The sequence below is a fragment of the Gymnodraco acuticeps genome, unplaced genomic scaffold (assembly GCF_902827175.1).
Source record: "Gymnodraco acuticeps unplaced genomic scaffold, fGymAcu1.1, whole genome shotgun sequence".
NCBI classification, from domain to species: domain Eukaryota; kingdom Metazoa; phylum Chordata; class Actinopteri; order Perciformes; family Bathydraconidae; genus Gymnodraco; species Gymnodraco acuticeps.
The window spans coordinates 2,916,019-2,936,639 of NW_022992351.1; the positions used below are offsets into that span (position 1 = coordinate 2,916,019).

The following is a 20,621-nucleotide window of genomic DNA, read 5'->3' on the forward strand; positions in this document are numbered from 1 at the left end:
TTTGTGCAAAACCGTTCTCACGGATGATCATGCAACATTTTATTCCAGTTTCTTCCAGATTGTTTCATCTGTGTCTGACTTGACCTCAAAACCTTCAGGTTGCTGTACATACAGCTCACAATCAATTGGAGCATGTAAATATGCAGTTTTAACATCCATCTGATGTAGGTGTAAGTCATGTTGAGCTGCCAGTTGCATCAAGCTTCTTACTAGGGATGCACGATATTGGTTTTTTGAAACCGATACCGATAACTTCCTGCTTCTCAAGACCGATACCGATAACAACAATTTTTTTACGCCACTAATTATTTTAACGCGATTAATGCATGTATTTTTTTTCCTCCGCCGCCCCGTAGTTTCAGAGCGCATCGAGTTTAAAATACCATCTACAAGCTGATGCTGACAGCCCCGCTCCTGCCGCCCGCTTGTGGCAGACCACACTTCCACGCTCACCGGCAGGCACCGACTGGCTATCTGAAGGACCGGGAGGGTGTGTGTATGTGTGGCCCGAGCGAGCGAGAGAGAGACCTTACGTGCATTGCTGTTGTTAGCATCTGGTGCTAGCTAGCTGCGCTAACGGATATACGGAGCTGTTTAAATGAAAACAGAGGAGCGACATTTCGCCACAACTGCGCCGAGCACTTGACTTTATGCAGGAAGCCAGACAGTGGGACATTGTACGAAAAGTCAGCACACTCAGCACGGATAGTGCGCAACATGATTGCAGCGTCCAGGCAGCTCCGGTTCGAGCATATGCCTTGAGTTGCACATAGCTCCAACGCCCATACCACCGACGACATGTTTGTTTACTGTCCTGGCTTCACGGCCGCACACCATTTACGTCACAGCCAGGCATGAGTTAGGGAGCGCTGGATTTGTGAAGAACTCCCCTCTTCCTAAACCACTAATACCACAGTACTGGCAAAACGGGAGGAGCCGAGTGAAAAACAAGCGCCCCTCATCCCAATCCACCCACACCGCAGTATTTTTTTCTTTTTTTTTACCCAAAAAATATATTGTATATTATCGGGGCTATTAATACTGGTATCGGGTTTATCGGGATGACGTCATAATTCCTAATATCGGACCGATAATTATCGGGCCGATAATTATCTTATTATCTACTTCTTACTGATGTCATGTTTGCAGTCGGGGAAAATGTCTCCTTATAGTCTATTCTGCCACTTGACTATATCCCTTGGCAACATATCTGGCTTTATATATCTCAGTCTTTTCTGTGTTTTCTTTGATTGTATAGACCCATCTACCCCCCACTGCATTTTTGCCCTCTGGTAGTGTGGTCAATGTGAATGTGTCATTTTCCTTAAGAGAATTCATTTCCTCCTGCATAGCATCAGTCCAGAGTTTTGACTCTGCTGAATTCATGGCCTCTTTAAAGGTGTTTGGTACATTACACATTACTCTGTAGCAGTAGTCAATATTTACATACTTCTGGTCGTCACACTGTACTTTACATTCATAGTCCTGTAAATACTGAGGTCTCCTCCTTTCTCTTTGGGGATAGCTTCTATTTTGACCTTCTGCTCCCTTTCCTGTCTGAGTGTTTGTGTCATCTGTCTCAGTTCGAGCCTCCTGTGTCTCTTTTGGACACGAGTCAGTCCCCTGGGTTTCTGGCTTGGTGGATACAAACCTTTTCTCATAAAAATCATCATCACTTGCCTCAAAATCAGTCTGTGTATGTCGCTCGACTATACTTTTTGTGACAAACTTCACTTGCCTGTGTTTTCGAACACTACCAGTGTCTGGGTTGTAGACTAGGTATGCTGGGCTGTTTTTATCATACCCTACAAAAATACCCTTCTCACACCTCGAGTCTAACTTTTTCTTTTCCTGCTTGTATGCATAGCATACAGATCCAAATATATTCATTTTCGAGAGGTTCGGCTTACGTCCTGTCAGCATATAATAAGGTGTCTGTCCTACACGTCTGTTGTAACATCTGTTACGTATTACAGCTGCAGTCATGACGGCATATGTCCATAGCTTCTTTGGTAAATTGCTCTCAAGAAGCATGCATCTTGCCATTTCAAAAAGTGTTCTCCAGTTTCTCTCAGCTGTCCCATTTTGATGGGGTGAGTAAGGTGCTGAAGTTTCATGTCGTATTGCATGTTGTCTAAGGAGCGATTGAAAGTTTGTCCCGGTGAATTCTGTACCGTTATCAGACCTTATACATTTGATTTTACCATAAGGTGCGACATCAGCAATGAATTTTTCTGTGGCTTTGAAAGTATCACTTTTAGCTTTTAGGAAATACACAAATACTGCCCCTGAAAAGTCATCTGTAAAAGCCAATGTGTATCTGAATCCCTCCTTAGCCTCTGGCTCAATGGGACCTGCTAAATCAGTGTGCACAAGATTGAGCGCTGCTTTAGCTCTTGCATCTGGTTGTCTGTTCCTACTCTGAGCAAATTTACCTCGAGTACACACTTCACAGTTAAGGTTAGATTTATCAATCCCACCCTTAATTTTCATCCCCTCAGTGACTTTTTCCAGTTGTGACACATCATCATAGTTACAGTGACCAAGTATTTCATGCCATGTTTGAATGTCATAACATCCATAACATGCATCGTCCTCAGCTTCACAGTCCACAGTGTTTAAAAAATAAAGTCTATCATATTCCTTGATGTCAAATATTTTACCTCTCTGGTGAATCAGCTGGTTACAACCCTGACGAAAGTTCACTGATGCTCCGTTGGCTGTCGCTGCTTTAACAGAGAAAATGTCTTGTGGATAGGACGGTATATAGAGCTTCATCTGTCGTCGTCCCTCCGTGTCTTGCAGGCAGACCTCCGCCTCTCCTTTCTTCAAAGCGACACCACTTGTTCTTGTCCCGTCAGCCAATTCAACAAAGTGGTCTTTCGGTTGAAAAGTCTCATCGAACCTTTTAAACTTGTCGATGTTCGTTATTATGTGTGACGTTGCTCCGGTGTCGACCATCAGCCCTTTATGTGTAACTCCGGTTACTGGACTGTCACGTACTTTAAAAACAAATGAGTGGTCCTCAACGTCAGTTGCTTGTTTAGCATTGTCTCTCTCTTTGCGTCTGCAGTTTGCATCTATATGTGTGGAATTTTTGCAAAAACTGCACCACTGTCTCTGGTCTTTGCTGCTCGCACTTCGACACTCACGAGCCCGGTGTCCTTTCTGACCGCAGGTGATATTGGGGCCATCTCTCCACTTCACCCAGCCACTCGCTTTCATAATATTATCAGATTCCTCACTCAAGTTGGCATTGTATTTTTCTGTGCTTTCATAGCTCCTCAACTTTGTTTTGAACTCACCAAAAGTTAGCTTCTCATCCCCTTGTGTAATGTGGATGGCAAACGGCCTAAAACAGATTGGCAGTCCCTTTAAAATCATGGCTATCAGCAGCCCGTCGCTAAGAGTCTCTTCAGCATTTCTCAGTGCTGTAATTGCCGTTTCGGCACGAATAATATAGTCAGTGAGGCTCTCATTAGCTGCCTTGACATTTATGGCATTGTGTATACTGTAACTCAAATATTTAGACTTTAGTGTAGAATTCCTAATGAGAACTCATTAAGATAGCAACACAAAAGCCATCAGGCTGCACAACAATGGGTCAACAATGTGACGCAATTACTGGACATAAAATACACACTGTTTTCACACACACATGTAAATAATATGTACACATGACCAAATATGTATATATGTTCATTTTAATTAATTTCTTAGTTTATAGTTATTTATCATTTTTATCTTTGATTTTATCCTTAATTTTATCAATCTGTGTGAATCTGTGCTGTCCTTTGTTTTTCAATCTTAACCTGTTGCTGTTAAACTACTGAATTTCCCCACGGGGATTAATATAGGTCCATCTTATCTTAAACAGTATATATCACATGCTAAACAACATATCTTAGTTTTGTTTTCTGATATTTGCAGCAATATTTTCCTCAAACATATATTTGACTTGTTTTATCCATATGGGCTGATACCTTAACAGGACATACGATTACTCGGTGGTGAATCCTGGAGCTAATCTGAACATGATCGTTGGAGCCAACGGAACTGGCAAGTCCAGCATCGTGTGTGCCATCTGTCTGGGTCTGGCCGGCAAGGCCGCCATCCTGGGCCGAGGCGACAAGGTAAACGGCAGAGAAACACAAGCACTGGTAGATGTTCTCTGGACTTGATCAGTTCTTGCTTTCTTTACAAATGACCTGTGAGTGACTAAAATGCATGACTTGATGGATAGATAGGCACTAGGGGTGTAACGGTTCACAAACATTTCGGTTCGGTACGTACCTCGGTTTTTTGGTCACGGTTCGGTTCGGTACGTTTTCGGTACAGCAGAATTTTTTTTCACAAAACAAAACATATATATATATATATATTTTTTTTTTATTATTATTATTAAACTGTGAATAATGTATTCACTCAAATAAATACAAAATATAATAAAATAAACATTAAGGTGCAGCATTTCGATGAACTGAAATAATCTGTATTTGAACTTTACTGTACTAGTACTCACAAAACATAAACTATTAGTTTTGGGTTTTTAATTATTATTAAACTGTAAATATTCACTCAAATAAATACAAAATATAATAAAATGAACATTAAGGTGCAGCATTTCGACGAACTGAAATAATCTGTATTTGAACTGTACTGTACTAGCACCTAAGCAGCCAGTTTGACATTAGGACTGGCTTGTCATTGTATTTTCATGTTTTTTTAAAGAAAAATGAACTTGTCCACATTGCTTGCCAAAAGGGCAGATCTGCTGGCACTAACAATGTCTCCTGCTGTGGAGAACACCCTCTCTAGGGACAGAGGTAGCAGATACAGCCAGGTAGTGCTTTGCTACCATGGCAACATAAGGATATTTGGTGTTTGTAATAGCTTTGGCTCGGTCTGAACTCTCTGCGAGTGGTGGAGGCTTACATGCTAGTGGGAGTTGGGTTTACACTTCAGTCTTTTTTCTTTTGGTACCGGTGATATTCACGTTCGGGTGAGGCCTTTTCAAATGAGTGTGCAAGTTTGATGTATTGCCAGCCGCGTAACCAATTGTAGTTGAACAATGCCGACAAAAACAGCTTTGGTTCGGTCCACCTGTCTTTGTCCGTCATCCTTGTACGTAACTGCGAAACCAAAATGTTCCCAAACCGGAGACTTCAATGATGCTGGAGGATTTTCAGCTCAACTTTATCTGCGTTCGCCATTAATTGTTGACAGTTCCTCAAATTACTGACTACATTTGAACGCATCCCTCTGACCAGCTCTCATAGTATGCCTCTCATCCAATGAAATGACTTGCACGCTGACGCGTTGAACCCAATGTGAGCAAATTACTCTGAATGCTGCGACGCAGCACCTGAGATTACTTCCAAGAAGTTGTTCACGTTCTCAATTTTTTACGTTTAACGTTATATTCGTTCGGTACACCTGTACCGAACCGAAGGGCCCGTACCGAATAATTTCGGTACGTGTACCGTTACACCCCTAATAGGCACTGTTATTTGAAGGTCTTTCATTGTCCTCCTAAGCTTTATTTATGGGTTTGTTATTGGTAGGATCCCCAAACCAGTCTTAATCAGTCCATCCATCATTCAATTTTTTAGCTCACAAATAAGTTACAATTCTTATGATTTGTATGTTACTATTTGTATGTTACTATTTTTTATTTTTTTTTCCTATAGGTTGGGCTCTATGTCAAACGCGGCTGCAGTAAAGGATTCGTTGAGATCGAACTGTAAGTTGTGTGAAAGCGTTTGCAAACACACACTGTTATTCCATTAGATTACACATTTGTGTTAATTCCGATTTTTTTTTAAATTAATACATAACTCATTTTGAAAACACAATTCAGTATTTGAGAAATTACAAGAGTAAAAAATTAAATTACACCCCTATTTTGAGTGTTTCAGCTATTTAATAATTGAAAAATAGTTGCAATATATATCCAAGTCAACTTTAATGTCATACTTACTCAGTTTGTGTTTACAGACAGAGGGATCGAAATGACGTTAATAATCCCGAATGTAAAATTATACAGTAATACAGATATGTATACAAATACGTATAAAATATGTATATCCTATATACACAATCAACAGACACATTTACACATATGCACACATTAAGATAAAAAAAACCCCACAACAATCAATATATACAAAATAGCAGTCACTTCAATATCAATAACTTTGATGCAAGATTGTCCATAAAATGTGCATTTATTGCAGATTGTCTATAGCAAATATATATACTTTTTATTGTGAATGTATCTGATTGTAGAATCAAAATGTTGTTGTTGTTCCAGGTACAAGACTGAGGGTAATGTAGTGATACACAGAGAGATCCATGTGGAGAACAACCAGTCACTGTGGATGCTCGATGGAAAGATCTGCAGCCAGAAAGCAGTGGAAGAAGTTGTCAAGGCTCTGCAAATCCAAGTCGGCAACCTCTGCCAGTTTCTGCCTCAGGTATGTTTGTGTCAATTAAAGTTGTTGCTGCTCAACATTTATGTAAAAAGTATTTCTTTAGGGTGGATGGTGTTCTCTTTTCTAAAAATAGCTTTCAATATTTCATCAATGTGTCAGTTTGCAGACGTGGTCCACATATGGAAACCTTAAAAGTTCTATCAAGACTAAAGTGTGACTTCCATAGCACTTTGTTCACTGTTTTCATCTTTCCGTTGATGAGGTTGGTTTCTTCCCTACAGGAAAAAGTGGGAGAGTTTGCAAAGATGTCCAAGATTGAGTTGCTGGAGGCAACAGAGAAGTCAGTGGGACCACCTGAGATGTTCACATACCACTGTGAGCTCAAAAACTTCCACACCAAAGAAAGGGAACTGGAGGTACACATTGTTGTTGAATAATTTATTTATTTCAGAGAGCTGTCAAATTTAGTTTGAAAGTCTCTTTCTATCAACATCTAGGAAGACTTCCAACTTCTTCCAACAACGTTTGTCTGACATTATGCAGACGCCATTGTTTTTACAAAATATAACGCACTTTACCCATCCATTATTTAACTTCATATAAAAGTTCTGATTTGATTCCTGTTAGAACATTGTGAAGGAGAAGGCCAGTTTCCTGGAGAAGGCCAAGCAGAGGAATGAGAGGAACAAACATGATGTGAAGCGTTACTACGAAAAGAAGAGACACCTGGATGTGATTGTGTTACTTGACCAGAAAAAACCATGGGTGGTGAGTGGTGGGAATTAAACTCTGTACAAAAGGGACAAACAATTAAATCAAGTTTGCAGTCAGAGTCCAACTGAATGATTTGGACTGTCAGCTCTGATTCTTCCCATTTTGAATACTAGGAGTATGAGACAACCCGTAAGGAGCTTGAGGGAGTGAAGAAAGAGCGAGACGAAGCCAAAAAGCAGCTCTCTGCCCTGAAGCAAGCGCACGCGCCCATGCTGAAGAAGATTCAGCTGATTGAAAACCAGCTGAAGCCCTCTGAGGCCCAAATAAAGGCCAAGGTGAATATGCAAATGTTTTTACTTTCTGATAGGGGCTGTAGCACGATACTAAAAAAAGAAATATTGTTTGTCATTTCCTGTAGATATCATTCAGCCTGCTTTATACAGAGAGGGGTTAGTTCTCACTGACTCTAAGGTGGTGTTTACACGGGAACAAAATGGGTTGTATCCGCTACTTTTCTCTTTCGTATAGCCCGTTCTTTCACACGAGGCCGTAACGGAACCGCGGAAATGGACCCCTAAAACGATAACGGGTCCCAAGGTGGATAGATCTGCGGACGGAACGCTCTGGGGGGGCAAACGGCTCTGTGTGTACGTCCTATACGATCATTTCCTGAAAAGGATGAAGCCATAGCCCCGCCTCTCCCCACCTCTGCTGCTCACATCTGTAGCATGGTCAGTAGCTACTGCTACTGACCATGCTACAGATGTTAGTGCAAAATCTACAGCTCCTCTACCACAACCATCAGCAACAAGTGGACATGGAGAACTACATAACTACATGTTGCTAAATCCACCACGGAGAATATCAACCTGGCAACCATTCTCGTGGGTCTTCTCGTGCTTTTGGTGTATTTTGTGGCGGAAGTACAGCGCCACTTACAGGCCCGGCATATGTACTACAGCGTCTCCAGCGGGTCGAGCGGTCTCGTGTGAAGGGACACGTTTATTGAGCCGTATCCGTGTGTACGGAATACCTTTTTGATATCGAATTCGGTTAGTTTGCGTTTTGTTTGCGTTCCCGTGTAAATGGGGCCTAAATCCAGAGACCATAGAACAACCATGAGAATTTCACATGAATTGAGTGCATTATAAATTAATCAGAGCATTATATTGCCCTAGGAAATCCATCCATCCATCCATCCATCCATCTTCTCCCGCTTATCCGTGGTCGGGTCGCGTGGTAGCAGTTCCAGCAGAGAGCCCCAAACTTTCTTTTCCCTGGCGACATCAACCAGCTCTGACTGGGGGATCCCAAGGCGCTCCCAGGCCAGCGAAGAGATATAATCCCTCCACCTGGTCCTAGGTTTACCCCTTGGTCTCTTCCCAGCTGGACGTGCCTGGAACACCTCCCTAGGGAGGCGCCCAGGTGGCATCCTAACTAGGTGCCCGAACCACCTCAACTGGCTCCTTTCGACGCGAAGGAGGAGCGGCTCAACTCCGAGTCCCTCCTGATGACCGAACTTCTCACCTTATCCCTAAGGGAGACACCAGCCACCCTGCGGGAGAAAACCCATCTCGGCCGCTTGTATCCGCGATCTCGTTCTTTCGGTCATGACCCATCCTTCATGACCATAGGTGAGGGTAGGAACGAAAATGGCCCGGTAGACAGAGAGCTTTGCCTTCTGGCTCAGCTCCCTTTTCGTCACAACGGTGCGGTAAAACGACTGCAGTACCGCTCCCGCTGCTCCGATTCTCCGGCCCATCTCACGCTCCATTGTTCCCTCACTCGAGAACAAGATACTCCGAGATACTTGAACTCCTTCACTTGGGGTAAATGCAATTTAAAAATGCTCAGACATTTTAGAGTGGCACACTTGGGAATCCCTCCTGCTACTTTACATTAAACATGGATTTATTTTTCAAATCTTTACCAAGGTTACAATAAAATATATTCTTAGTATCTGTTTAACATCATTAAAACGAGAGGCTTTAGCATTCTTTCTACAGCACCATTTTTACCTGCATTTAATGATTGATATTATGAATGATGATAACTGTGAGCATCTTATTTTTCAGACTGATGCCATCAAAGAAGCCTCTTTGAAGTGCAATCAGAAAAAGGATCAGATGGATCGAAAAAACAAAGAGGTGGGACTTAGAAAGAGAAAGGAAACGTTCAGCCCCTCAAATCTGATAATAAAAGATCTATTTTATGTCTATTATTGCAACCCCACATTCATTCTATAAATAAGAAGAGATGATAAAAAGAGTTTCCATTTGCATTATATACAAATGATTTCTCATCTTTATGATGCAGTACTTCATGAAGTCTGTAGTCTTATTTAGTTGACTTTTCCTGTTCCGTGTGTGTTTCTCACAGAATAAAGTAGACTTAAGCTGCAGATGTGGTGTTCATAATTAATGATAATTCTCTCCGTTCTTCCATACAGATTGAAAATATTAAACAAACACAAAAGATTAAGCAGTTTGAAGCGGCAGACCACCAGAAGGGAATCAGCAACACCAGGCGGACCATTGACGCCTTTAAGGCAGAGCTCGCCAAAGTTACAGACCAACCCGACGTGATGCCGCAGATCAATGCCGTCAATATCGAACTGAGGCAAATCCGAGAGAAGAGAACCCAGATCGAAGGGGAGAAGTCCGACCTAACGCAGGGACAAGGACAACCTCCATGCCGAAACAAAAAAGTGAGTTTCCCCACCAACAGTGTCATCTGAACCCGTAAACAAATATCTAGTTTATTTACATAAGATGCTGCTAGCACACATACATCACCATGTGGTTCGTTTACATGGTTGTTTATTTATGCAAATTGCTATGTTTGAGAGAAAGCTCAGGGACATGAACAAACATGATGAATGTCAAAGAGGAGAAGCTGAGAGGACGCCACAGGGACACACACGCTGCCATCCAGTGGCTCAGACGGAACAGACAACTCTTTGAAGGGAATGTCCATGAGCCAATGATGCTGGTCGTAAGTACATTTTATAGTAAAAAAGGAGGTTGGAATAAGATAATTGTTCAAAATCCCTTGTACATATATAACAACTGTACAAAGTGTTCTTGGATCAGTGTCCAACTACATACACGCATATTATAAATCATGTATTAAATTAATATAGCTTTTGAAATCTAAATGGGGAAATAAACTTTGATGTAATAAAACCCTATGATTAATGCTAACGGTTGGGATAAAAAAATCATTTTTTCAGTGCTTTGAAATTGGGGATCTTGTCTCAGCTTTGGCTAACCATTGTGTGATCTGATAAGGTTGTGATGCTTTTGTATCATTTTTAAAGCCCACATGCTAACCCTTTCTTTATCTTTCGATCAATGTGAACGATCCTCGCTTTGCCAAGTATGTGGGAGAACCACATCTCCTTCGCGGACCTGCGGGCTTTTGTCTTCCAGAGAAAGGGCGACATGGAGAAGTTCATGACAGAGGTCAGAGCAGACCTATGGCAGACTATGGCTGTCGTAAAAAAAAATCCTTCTGTGTGTAAAATTATCCGACAAATCCCATGTTTGCTGTTACCCTTTCAAATTAAACGTTTCTGTCCCACCCCTCAGGTCCGTGACAAGATGAAACCTGAGGGTGAACGCCATTTCTGCTCCAGAAGGTGTCGTGTTCTAATAAACAGTCGTCTAGAAATATTGAGTCCCTAAAGTGAGAAAATATGAATTTTATCCGAGGCGTAATGACCTATAAGATCAACATGCATATTTGTCTTTAGTTAGTAATGCAACATTTCCATACATTCTTGTAGGCATTTTGGGTTCTTCGCCTACCTTCGGGAGATGTTTGACGCGCCTGATGAGGTGATGAGTTACCTCTGCCAACAGTACAAGGTGCACGACGTCCCGGTGGGCAATGAACAAACTAAAGCCATGATCAAAAGGGTACGTTCCTTTCCCACATTTTTCAAGTTTTCAAACCAACCACAGCAGAATATTAGGGACGTGAATGTGATTTTAAAATCCATCCTCTTTGGTGAAACAAAAGGTCGGATATCAAGATAAACGGAGTGGATTGAGCTAATGTGTCAGTGAAGTCTATAAAAAGGCACCACCCATAAAAATCATACTGAATTAAAATATTCATTTTGCTCCTGTGCCTTTCAGAGATGTCAACAAGTTTGAATTATTGAATTAGATGTCAAAGAAATGTTGTTAAAGTTGCATTTACTTGTGTCATATGTATGACGCATTTTATTACCCATTTTGAGTTTACTGTATTTGCACTGGTAAACTTAAATCTGACAGTTGTATATTTGTCTCCTGATATTTCCATTGAAGTCCAGATTTTGTTTAATACTCTTGAATTAAAAAGGAGTTGTGCTTTGTCAATATTTGTCTTTCTGACAGGTGATTGAGGAGCCCTACCTCAAGGTGTTATACACAACAGAGGAGAGGTACACATTGAAGAGGTCCCATTACTCCAACGCGATCAGCACCAGTAACTCTTGCAGTGTACCCCTCTCAGTACCTCTCCATCACTGTGGACGCTAAGAGAAAACTGCAGCTGGAGCAGCAGATGAAGGTAAGGGAGAGACATAGGAACACACGGGGAAGCATAGCCCTGACCCTTTTTAAATCCAATATTCCCTACATCTGTTTTTTCTAAATGTGAGAGTTTAGCTGTTTACCCCCACTGTGACTAGGACTGTGAGTCCAAGTTACGGGACATTGATGAGCGGCTGAAGGTCCTGCAGGCGGAAGCCGTCACACTGGATCGGCGTGACAACGAGTTATTGGCAGAGAAGAAGTGCCTCTCTGAAGTGAAAGGCAAAAAAGAGACAACTGGAGCAGAAGATCAGTTCCAAACAGGACAGGCAAGTCTGTCTAAAAAATCTACAAAAGGCCAACAGGCTGTTGTCCTTGGGAAATGTGACTTAATTGGAATATTTTCTTTGTAGTGATTTGTCTGTTTGGTCAATGCAATAATAATAATAATAATAATGCATTACATTTACATTACATTTACACTTTTTGAATTGGTTTAAACTCCAACTTTTCATGCGTTTAGTCTGAGGCAGATGGAGCAGAATGTCATTGACCTGCAGACGATTGAAGAGAAGACTAAAGAGAAAGTTGCAGCTGTCAATCAGCAGAAAGTTTCACTAGTCGCAGGGATCATGGAGCAAATGAAGGTATGTATACCATGAACTGATAGCTAAGCTGATTTCCATAGCTTTAGGTTGACATTTAGATTTGTTATGTTGTGTTGTGAATGACTTCAACAATGTTACCATCCTTCTGTCTCTGAATGTACCTCCTTTCTGCATTTCCAAGCTCTATTGCCACTGAACTCTAGCTCGTATCAGACTTAAACTGATTACTAAAAACAGTGTACCATTTTATATTGTGATTAGTTTTTATAGATATAACTTTGGATGTTTTGCTTTATAAGTGCACTTTCCTTTCTCTGCCTAAATGTTGTCTTTTAAATGTCTGGCTCTCTTTCTCCTCTCTATGTCTCTCCATGGCTGTAGCTGAAGGTGAAGCTGACCATGGAGAAGGTGTACCTGACTCTGGAGACGGTGGGCTGATGGCGCAGAAGAGCAAGATGGAGAATGATTGTCGAGAAAGCGCCTCTGAACTCCAGACCACTGATGTAAGCGGTTCACTTAGACCAGGGGTGTCCAAACTTTTTTCACCGAGGGCCACATACAGAAAAATATTTGAAGGGCTGGCAGCTCACTAGAGGTCAATCAATCAATGTTTATTATATAGCCCAATATCACAAATGTTACATTTGTCTCAGTGGACTTCACAGTTTGTACAGAATATCAGTATGATAATACGACACCCTCTGTCCTTAGACCCTCACATCGTACAAGGAAAAACTTCCAGAGAAAACCCACAGTTTTAAAGGGAAACATGGGAGAAACCTCAGGGAGAGCAACAGAGGAGGGATCCCTCTCCCAGGACGGACAGACGTGCAATAGATGCCGTGTGTGTAAATCGAAGAGATAATACATTTTACAACATAGGTAGACCAAATGTTTGGAAAGACCAAATGTTTGGAAATGCATGTGTCTATAATAAGAAGATGAATCCACGAGGATGTCGGCAATCTTGTGGGAGCCATCAGGGAAGTAGTATGGTGAGAGTCTGGCAGGACCGCAGAGACAGGTTCAGCCACGACTCGAAGTCCAGGACTCAGATCTAGTACTCAGGATAGAGGATCCAGGACACACGACCACAGCAACAGGATTAGCCTCGACTCAGGATCCCGGCATATATATGGACACAAAAAAGAGATTTGGGGAAGCTGGGTTAATCGGAACATGAGAGTACACAGGTACAAACAGAAAGACGAAGTAAGGTGCCCCCCCAACAGTCCAAGCCTATAGCAGCTAAACTAACGTGTCTACATACATGCACTCCCTTAGGATAGGTTGAGGGAAAAGGGTAGCAAGTAGGAAACAGAGGTGGAGAGGCACACGCAGGGAGAAAGGTCCCCACTGGAACCTGAATTGGTTAGAGGTAAGGAGTAGGTCTGTGGCTACGTTCCACACTCCCCGTTCGGGCTAGGCCTTCTCTGCAACCTGTTACCCTCTATTAGAACAGAGGTGAAGTCTATTGCCTCATAAGTTAAGTTATAACTTAGCAAAATCAATCAAATGTAGGTAAATTATGCTTGATACTTGAATCTGCTTTAAGAAAAAAGAAAAAGCCTACATCCCAGCTCTCCAGAGAGTTTCATTTAATGTGTTAGCAGCTCATATCTTACAACAGGAAGCCCCAGATTGATTATCATAAGAGGAAATAGGAAGGGTCTATTTCAAGTTTGTTATGTGTATAAGTTATTGGGCTTTTTTCTTATCGACTTAGATTTGTTAGAACATATTTTCAAATGTAATTGACTGAATTCATTGTAAATTGGGTTTATTAACACGTGAACACTACTGTGTAATATATGTTAACAGATATATTTAATAAGTTCATATTTATTTATATAGCACATTTTATAACGATCTTTGGCGGCCAAAGTGGCTATAAAAATAAAATTAGCCTACAGTAGAGACACTTTACAGCAAATACAACAGCACAGATTGTTCAGAATATCAGTATGAGAAAAACGACAACCCTCTATCCTTAGACCCTCACATCGTACAAGGAAAAACTTCCAGAGAAAACCCCACAGTTTAGAGGGGAAAAATGGGAGAAACCTCAGGGAGAGCAACAGAGGAGGGATCCCTCTCCCAGGACGGACAGACGTGCAATAGATGCCGTGTGTAAATCGAAGAGATAATACATTTTACAGCATATAGACCGAATGTTAGGAGAAATGCATTGTCTGTAATAAGAGATGAATCTACGAAGATGTCAGCTACAATCTGAGGAAGCCATCAGGGAACGCAAGCATGACGAGACTCAAAGGCAGAGGACCGCAGGACAGTTCAGCCAACGACCCGAAACTGTCCACGACGTAATCCAGAACTCAGGATAGAGGATCCCAAGACACCAGGACTACATCAAGAGGATCAGGCCTCGACTCCGGATCCCGGTGTAGATATAGATACAAAAAAACACCCAAGAACAGACATAGGGAAAAAGGTCATTGGATAAAAGTTATTCTTGATAACCCTCTAGAAAGAGTCTCATGAACTTCCCCACTCAATCTATCAGACCCGAGCAGTTCTATTAGATAGAGGATAAGAAACGAGATGGGGAGCACAACAACCTATCTCTTCGTCAGATGCACTCCCCCGCTTATCTAAGCGACTCTGTAACCCCATTACCCTCTACAAAGGCCATGGACCAGCAGAGGGAAAATGGGGGGGTGGGTAAGGGTAAGGATTTTTAAGAATAAACCACAAGGGTCTAAAGGGAAAAAAGATGAAATATAAGGTACTATATTTTAAGTAAATCCTATCTACTATTCCTATATTTGAATAATGTATAAACTATTTTAAAAATACTTTATGAAATCCTATGTTATGTTATAAATATTAAAATAAATAACTAAATGAATGATAAATAGATATTAAACAAAAGCCAAGAGAAAAAGCGAGTTTTAAGTGTTGATTTAAAAAACCCCCAGCGTCTGGGCCGACCTCACATGAGGGGCAAAGTATTCCAGAGCCTAGGGCCAGCCGCTGCGAAAGCTCGACGCCCTCAGGGTTTTTAAGGCTGGTCTTGGGCACTATCAACAACAGCTGATCAGCCGACCTTAAGGCTCTACCTGGGGTGTAGCGATGGAGGAGTTCGGCTATATAGGCAGGAGCCAGCCCATTTAGGGGCTTTAAAAAACAAATAAAGGAGTTTAAAATCTATTCTGAACCAACTGGAAGCCAGTGCAATAAAGCCAGAATTGGGGTGATATGAATCGCACTTTTTATGGCCAGTGAGAAGACGTGCAGCTGCATTCTGAACTAGCTGGAGGCGTCTAATTGAGGCCTGATCCATACCCACATACAGCGCATTGCAGTAATCCAGTCTCGAGGTAACAAGAGGCGTAATAACCCTTTCTAGGTCTTAAAAGATAAAAAACGACTTGGTCTTAGCCAATAGTCCGTATTTTGAAAAAAGCAGGTCTTGATTACAGTGCTAACCTGCTTATTAAATGTAAAGAGTGCTGTTGAAGGTCACTCCAAGGTTCAATAACAGAGGGGAAGATATTTTTATTGAGGGAGCCCAGAATATCACCGGGGAGACTGTGGTTGGGGTCCAAAACAAGATGACCTCAGTCTTCGCTCTCATTAAGGGTGAGGAAGTTTGGCTCAGCCAGGATTTAATCTCTGTTAAGCAGTCCTTCAAACTGCTGTAGTGAGTTGGCATTTTGATTGAGAGGCAGATAAATCTGTACATCATCAGCGTAACCAATGGAAGGGGATATTATGTTTGTAAGAATTTAACCTAGGGGGCAGTATGTACAATAGAAAAAGGATGGGGCCCAGAATCGTGCCTTGGGGAACCCCACAGGTAAGAGGGGCTTTGGCAGAGGAGAAGACACCTAACTGCACTGAGAAGCTACGGTCCGTCAAATAAGACCTGAAACCATGCAAGAGCAGAGCCTGTAATGCCTGCGGACTGTTCAAGCCGTAAACAGGATACTATGATCCAGTGTCCAAAGGCAGCAGTTAAATCTAACAGCACCAAAACAGCTGGGCTGCCTGAATCGGCGGCTAAGAGCAGATCATTAAAAACTGTTAAAAGGGCTGTTTCAGTACTATGCATAGGTTTAAAGCAGACTTAAAAATGACTGCAACTGGGCGTAGACTACTCGCTCCAGGGCCTTTAGATAAAAAGGGTAGCTGGGAGAATGGGCCTGAAATTTGCGAGAATGGAGGGATTCGCGATTTTTATTTTTAAGTAGTGGCTTAACCACGGCATGTTTGAAGGCAGCTGGGACACATCCTGAGCTAAGAGAAGTGTTTACAAGCAAAAAACACTTGCTCCAACTGATTCAAAAACATCTCTAAGGAAGCGAGAGGGAATGCTGTCTAAGGTGCAGTTTGTCGGCCGCAGGTGCTTGACTACTTCCGAGAGAGAAGAGAGGGATACAGGCTCAAAATGGTCGAGGACAGCAGGGCACAGAAAGGGAGCAGGATCTGGGGTAGCACTAGTATAGGGAGGCCTGTGGTGCAGTGGGTTGTGAGTTGGTATTCGGATCAGGAGGTCACAGGTTCAAACCCCACTGCAGTCAGCATGTCGTTGTGTCCCTGGGCAAGACACTTCACCCCAAATTGCTCTGTGGGGATTGCCCACAGTATTGAGTATGTAAGTCGCTTTGGATAAAAGCGTCTAACAAGTGACATGTCATGTAATGTAATAGGCTAGCCTAAGAGCAGATACGTTTTCGATAAAAAATGTAAGAAATGTATCGCAGAGAGTAGTTGATGGCACAATTGGAGAAGCATCACAAGGATTAATGATCGAATTGAGGACATTAAAGCCAAGAAAAGCTCCAGTTTCATTGGTGGGGCCGTATTCCATTATACTTTTTGAATTTCTGAGGGCCGATTCAAAAGTCCCGCGGGCCGTAGTTTAGACAACCCCTGACTTAGACATTTTTTTATATAGAGTTTGAAGAACGTTTTTGAAGTTTGGAAAAAGGCTTAATTTCTTGGGTTTCATCTACAAAGTCACTCATTTGTTTGTTTGTCAGTCTACTCCCTGTTCTGTATATCTGATGTCTGCTAACAGATTGTTCTGTGCAGCAAAAATGCATCCATCTGGAGCAAAGGAAGGTTCAGCTGACAGAACATTGCAAAGGCCTGATGAAGAAAGCCAAGTCCATCTGCAGGATGCAGCATGACGAGTCCTTACCGGAAGAGCTGCGTAAAGTTAGTGTGGATTACAGTCTTTATTATAATGGGGGAGGTTGTGGCTCAGTGGGTAGTGCGCTGATCTTCAAATCACGGGGGCACTGATTAGAATCCCACTGCAGTCAACATTCCGCTGTGTCCTTGGACAAGACACTTCACCCCAAATTGTTCCTGTGGGGATTGCCCACAGTATTGAATGTATGTAAGTCGCGGCGGATAAAAGCGTCCAACATGTAATGTAAAAGAACTGTGAATGAAACTAGACATTTCCTTCTTTGGAATATTATCCTTTTTCATATTATAAATATAAGTTGGTAAAATATTCATGGCTCTTTTTTGTTTGTTTTTGTTAATGCAGGCTTTCAGTAAACTGCCTGACACGCTGGACGATATCGACACCATGCTGAACGAGGAGCGGTCCAGAGCGGAGTGCTTCACTGGGCTCAGTGAAAATGTAAGAGCACAACTGAGGGTTTTTAATCTCGACAGAAAACTTGAATCTGCCTGTACAATGCTGTTAATATTTATTTATTCTTTATGTAGGCAAGATGAGGACAATATAGAATGGTGCTCTGTTTTAATGATTTGTTCTTATTCTTAGTATTTATCTAATTCTTCGCAATTTCTCTGCTTTCATACTTTTTCGGCCAGATTGTTGTATGTGTGTGTATATATATATGTGTGTGTATATATATATATATATATATATACAGTCTGTTCTGAATATGTTGTGGCGTTTACCCTAAGAGGGTGCATGTTTCTCCTGCATGATGATTTGCTTCTTCTCTTTGGAGATTGTGGATGAGTACAAAAAGAGAGAGCAGGAGAACAACGATCTGGAGAAAGAGCTGGAAGATAAGAGCAATGCCCTGACCTCATACCGACAGAACATATCAGAGGTACGTGACATGTCAATGCAATGACTTCTCTCGGATAATTTTTTGAAACAAATATAGTTCAGCGTCTGATTTGTTGCAGGACAGAATGACCATCCTGTGAATAAATGTGTGTAAGGATTTCTGCTGGTGTCTCACAGGCTAAGGAGCGCTGGCTGAACCCTCTGAAGCAGCTGGTGGAACAGATTAATGTGAAGTTTAGTGATTTCTTCCGCTCCATGCAATGTGCAGGAGAGGTTGATCTGCACTCAGAGAACGAGGTACATGATGACACAAAAGGAACAACACACACACACTGACATTAAGGGTTGAAAAACAATTTAAGTGATTGTTTCCATTCATTCAAGGAGGCTTGTATAGATTGCTCAATTTGTTAATTTAATCAAATCAAATCAAGTTTATTTATATAGCACATTTATAAACGATTTTGGTCGAGCCAAAGTGCTGTACATATAATAAAAATAGCCTACAGTAGAGACACTTTACTGCAAATACAACAGCACAGATTGTTCAGAATATCAGTATGAGAAAAACGACACCCTCTGTCCTTAGACCCTCACATCGTACAAGGAAAAACTTCCAGAGAAAACCCACAGTTTGAGGGGGAAAAATGGGAGAAACCTCAGGGAGAGCAACAGAGGAGGGATCCCTCTCCCAGGACGGACAGACGTGCAATAGATGCCGTGTGTAAATCGAAGAGATAATACATTTTACAGCACATAGACCGAATGTTAGGAAATGCATGTGTCTGTAATAAGAAGATGAATCTACGAAGATGTCAGCTACAATCCTGTGGAAGCCATCAGGGAAGCAGCAAGACGAGACCAAGGCAGGACCGCAGAGACAGGTTCAGCCACGACCCGAAGTCCACGACTTAATCCAGAACTCAGGATAGAGGATCCTGGACCACAGCAAGAAGATCAGCCTCGACTCCGGATCCCGGCGTAGATATAGACACAAAACAAGAAAAAATGTGGCTGGGTTAATCGGAACAAGAGAATACACAGACACAGACAGACAGACAGACAGACGGAAGAACAAGCACTCCCTTAGAATAGGTTGAGGGCAAAGGGTAGCAAGTAAGAGAGTAAGAAACATAGGTGGAGAGGCACACTCAGGGAACAAGGTCCCCACTGGAGCCTTAGTTGGAAATTGATGAGAGATAGGGAGGTACGCTGTGTCTACGAATTGTAACACTCCCCGGCCTGTCTAAGCCACTCTACAAACCGTTTCCCTCTAATAAAACTCAAGAGGTTAGAGAGGGAAAAAGTCTTATTTACACAAGATGGTGTTCATATCTTAACAAATCTTATGGTATTTTATTTTTGGTTGTAATTGGGCCATAAGAATTGTAATTGTCACCCCATTAAAAGCTGTCTTTCCTATCAGGAGGAGTACGACAAGTATGGGATCAGAATCCGTGTGAAGTTCCACAGCAGCACTCAGCTCCACGAGCTGACGGCGTACCATCAGAGCGGAGGAGAGCGCAGCGTCTCCACCATGCTGTACCTCATGGCCCTGCAGGAGCTCAACCGCTGCCCCTTCAGGGTGGTGGACGAGATCAACCAGGGTAGCGCTCTCTCACACAAACACACCGTCAGCTTTTATTTTTAGGAATATCAAAATAAAATATCCTACTTAATGTAACTTCTTTGTGAGCCTTATTCTCACAATATAGGATGGACACTTAATATTTTGGCTGAAAAAATTGCACATCTTTGCCTGATATATTGACAACCCAATAAGGGATAAGATAGTACTTTATTGATGCAATTCTTGTGTTTTGCAGCAGCATAAAAATACATGGCATTGTACAATACAAATTCAAAGACTAGAAATAAACAAGAAAGTAGCAAATATACATGTTGAATTTAACACGGTATTTTTTATATATATATATATATATATATATACACGGTGTATATATATATATATTAGGGCTGTCAGTCGATTAAAATATTTAATCGCGATTAATCGCATGATTGTCCATAGTTAATCGCGATTAATCGCACATTTTTTATCTGTTCTAAATGTACCTTAGAGGGCCACACATACACACACCCTCCCGGTCCTCCAGATGGCCAGTCGGTGCCTGCCGGTGAGCGTGGAAGTGTGGTCTGCCACAAGCAGGCAGCAGGAGCGGGGCTGTCAGCATCAGCTTGTAGATGGTATTTTAAACTCGATGCGCTCTGAAACTACGGGGCGGCCAAGGAAAAAAAATACACATGCGTTTATCGCGTTAAAATAATTAGTGGCGTTATTAACGCGTTAACTTGACAG

General features: G+C 41.9%; 1 protein-coding gene across 1 annotated transcript in view; it reads left to right on the top strand.

Annotated features, from left to right (window-relative positions):
* smc5 (structural maintenance of chromosomes 5) overlaps positions 1–20,621 on the top strand; it is a 33,119-nt gene that overhangs the window by 6,145 nt on the left and 6,353 nt on the right. Inside the window, 29 exon segments of the mRNA XM_034209278.1 lie at positions 3,992–4,133; positions 5,691–5,743; positions 6,314–6,476; positions 6,716–6,850; positions 7,062–7,202; positions 7,322–7,483; positions 9,224–9,295; positions 9,598–9,816; positions 9,818–9,853; positions 9,986–10,015; positions 10,017–10,147; positions 10,503–10,533; positions 10,535–10,612; positions 10,739–10,753; positions 10,755–10,787; positions 10,789–10,835; positions 10,936–11,068; positions 11,534–11,632; positions 11,634–11,708; positions 11,830–11,955; positions 11,957–12,000; positions 12,195–12,318; positions 12,661–12,706; positions 12,709–12,782; positions 17,338–17,463; positions 17,804–17,899; positions 18,240–18,344; positions 18,482–18,601; positions 19,731–19,911. Coding sequence (XP_034065169.1) covers positions 3,992–4,133; positions 5,691–5,743; positions 6,314–6,476; positions 6,716–6,850; positions 7,062–7,202; positions 7,322–7,483; positions 9,224–9,295; positions 9,598–9,816; positions 9,818–9,853; positions 9,986–10,015; positions 10,017–10,147; positions 10,503–10,533; positions 10,535–10,612; positions 10,739–10,753; positions 10,755–10,787; positions 10,789–10,835; positions 10,936–11,068; positions 11,534–11,632; positions 11,634–11,708; positions 11,830–11,955; positions 11,957–12,000; positions 12,195–12,318; positions 12,661–12,706; positions 12,709–12,782; positions 17,338–17,463; positions 17,804–17,899; positions 18,240–18,344; positions 18,482–18,601; positions 19,731–19,911 — 2,837 coding nt within the window.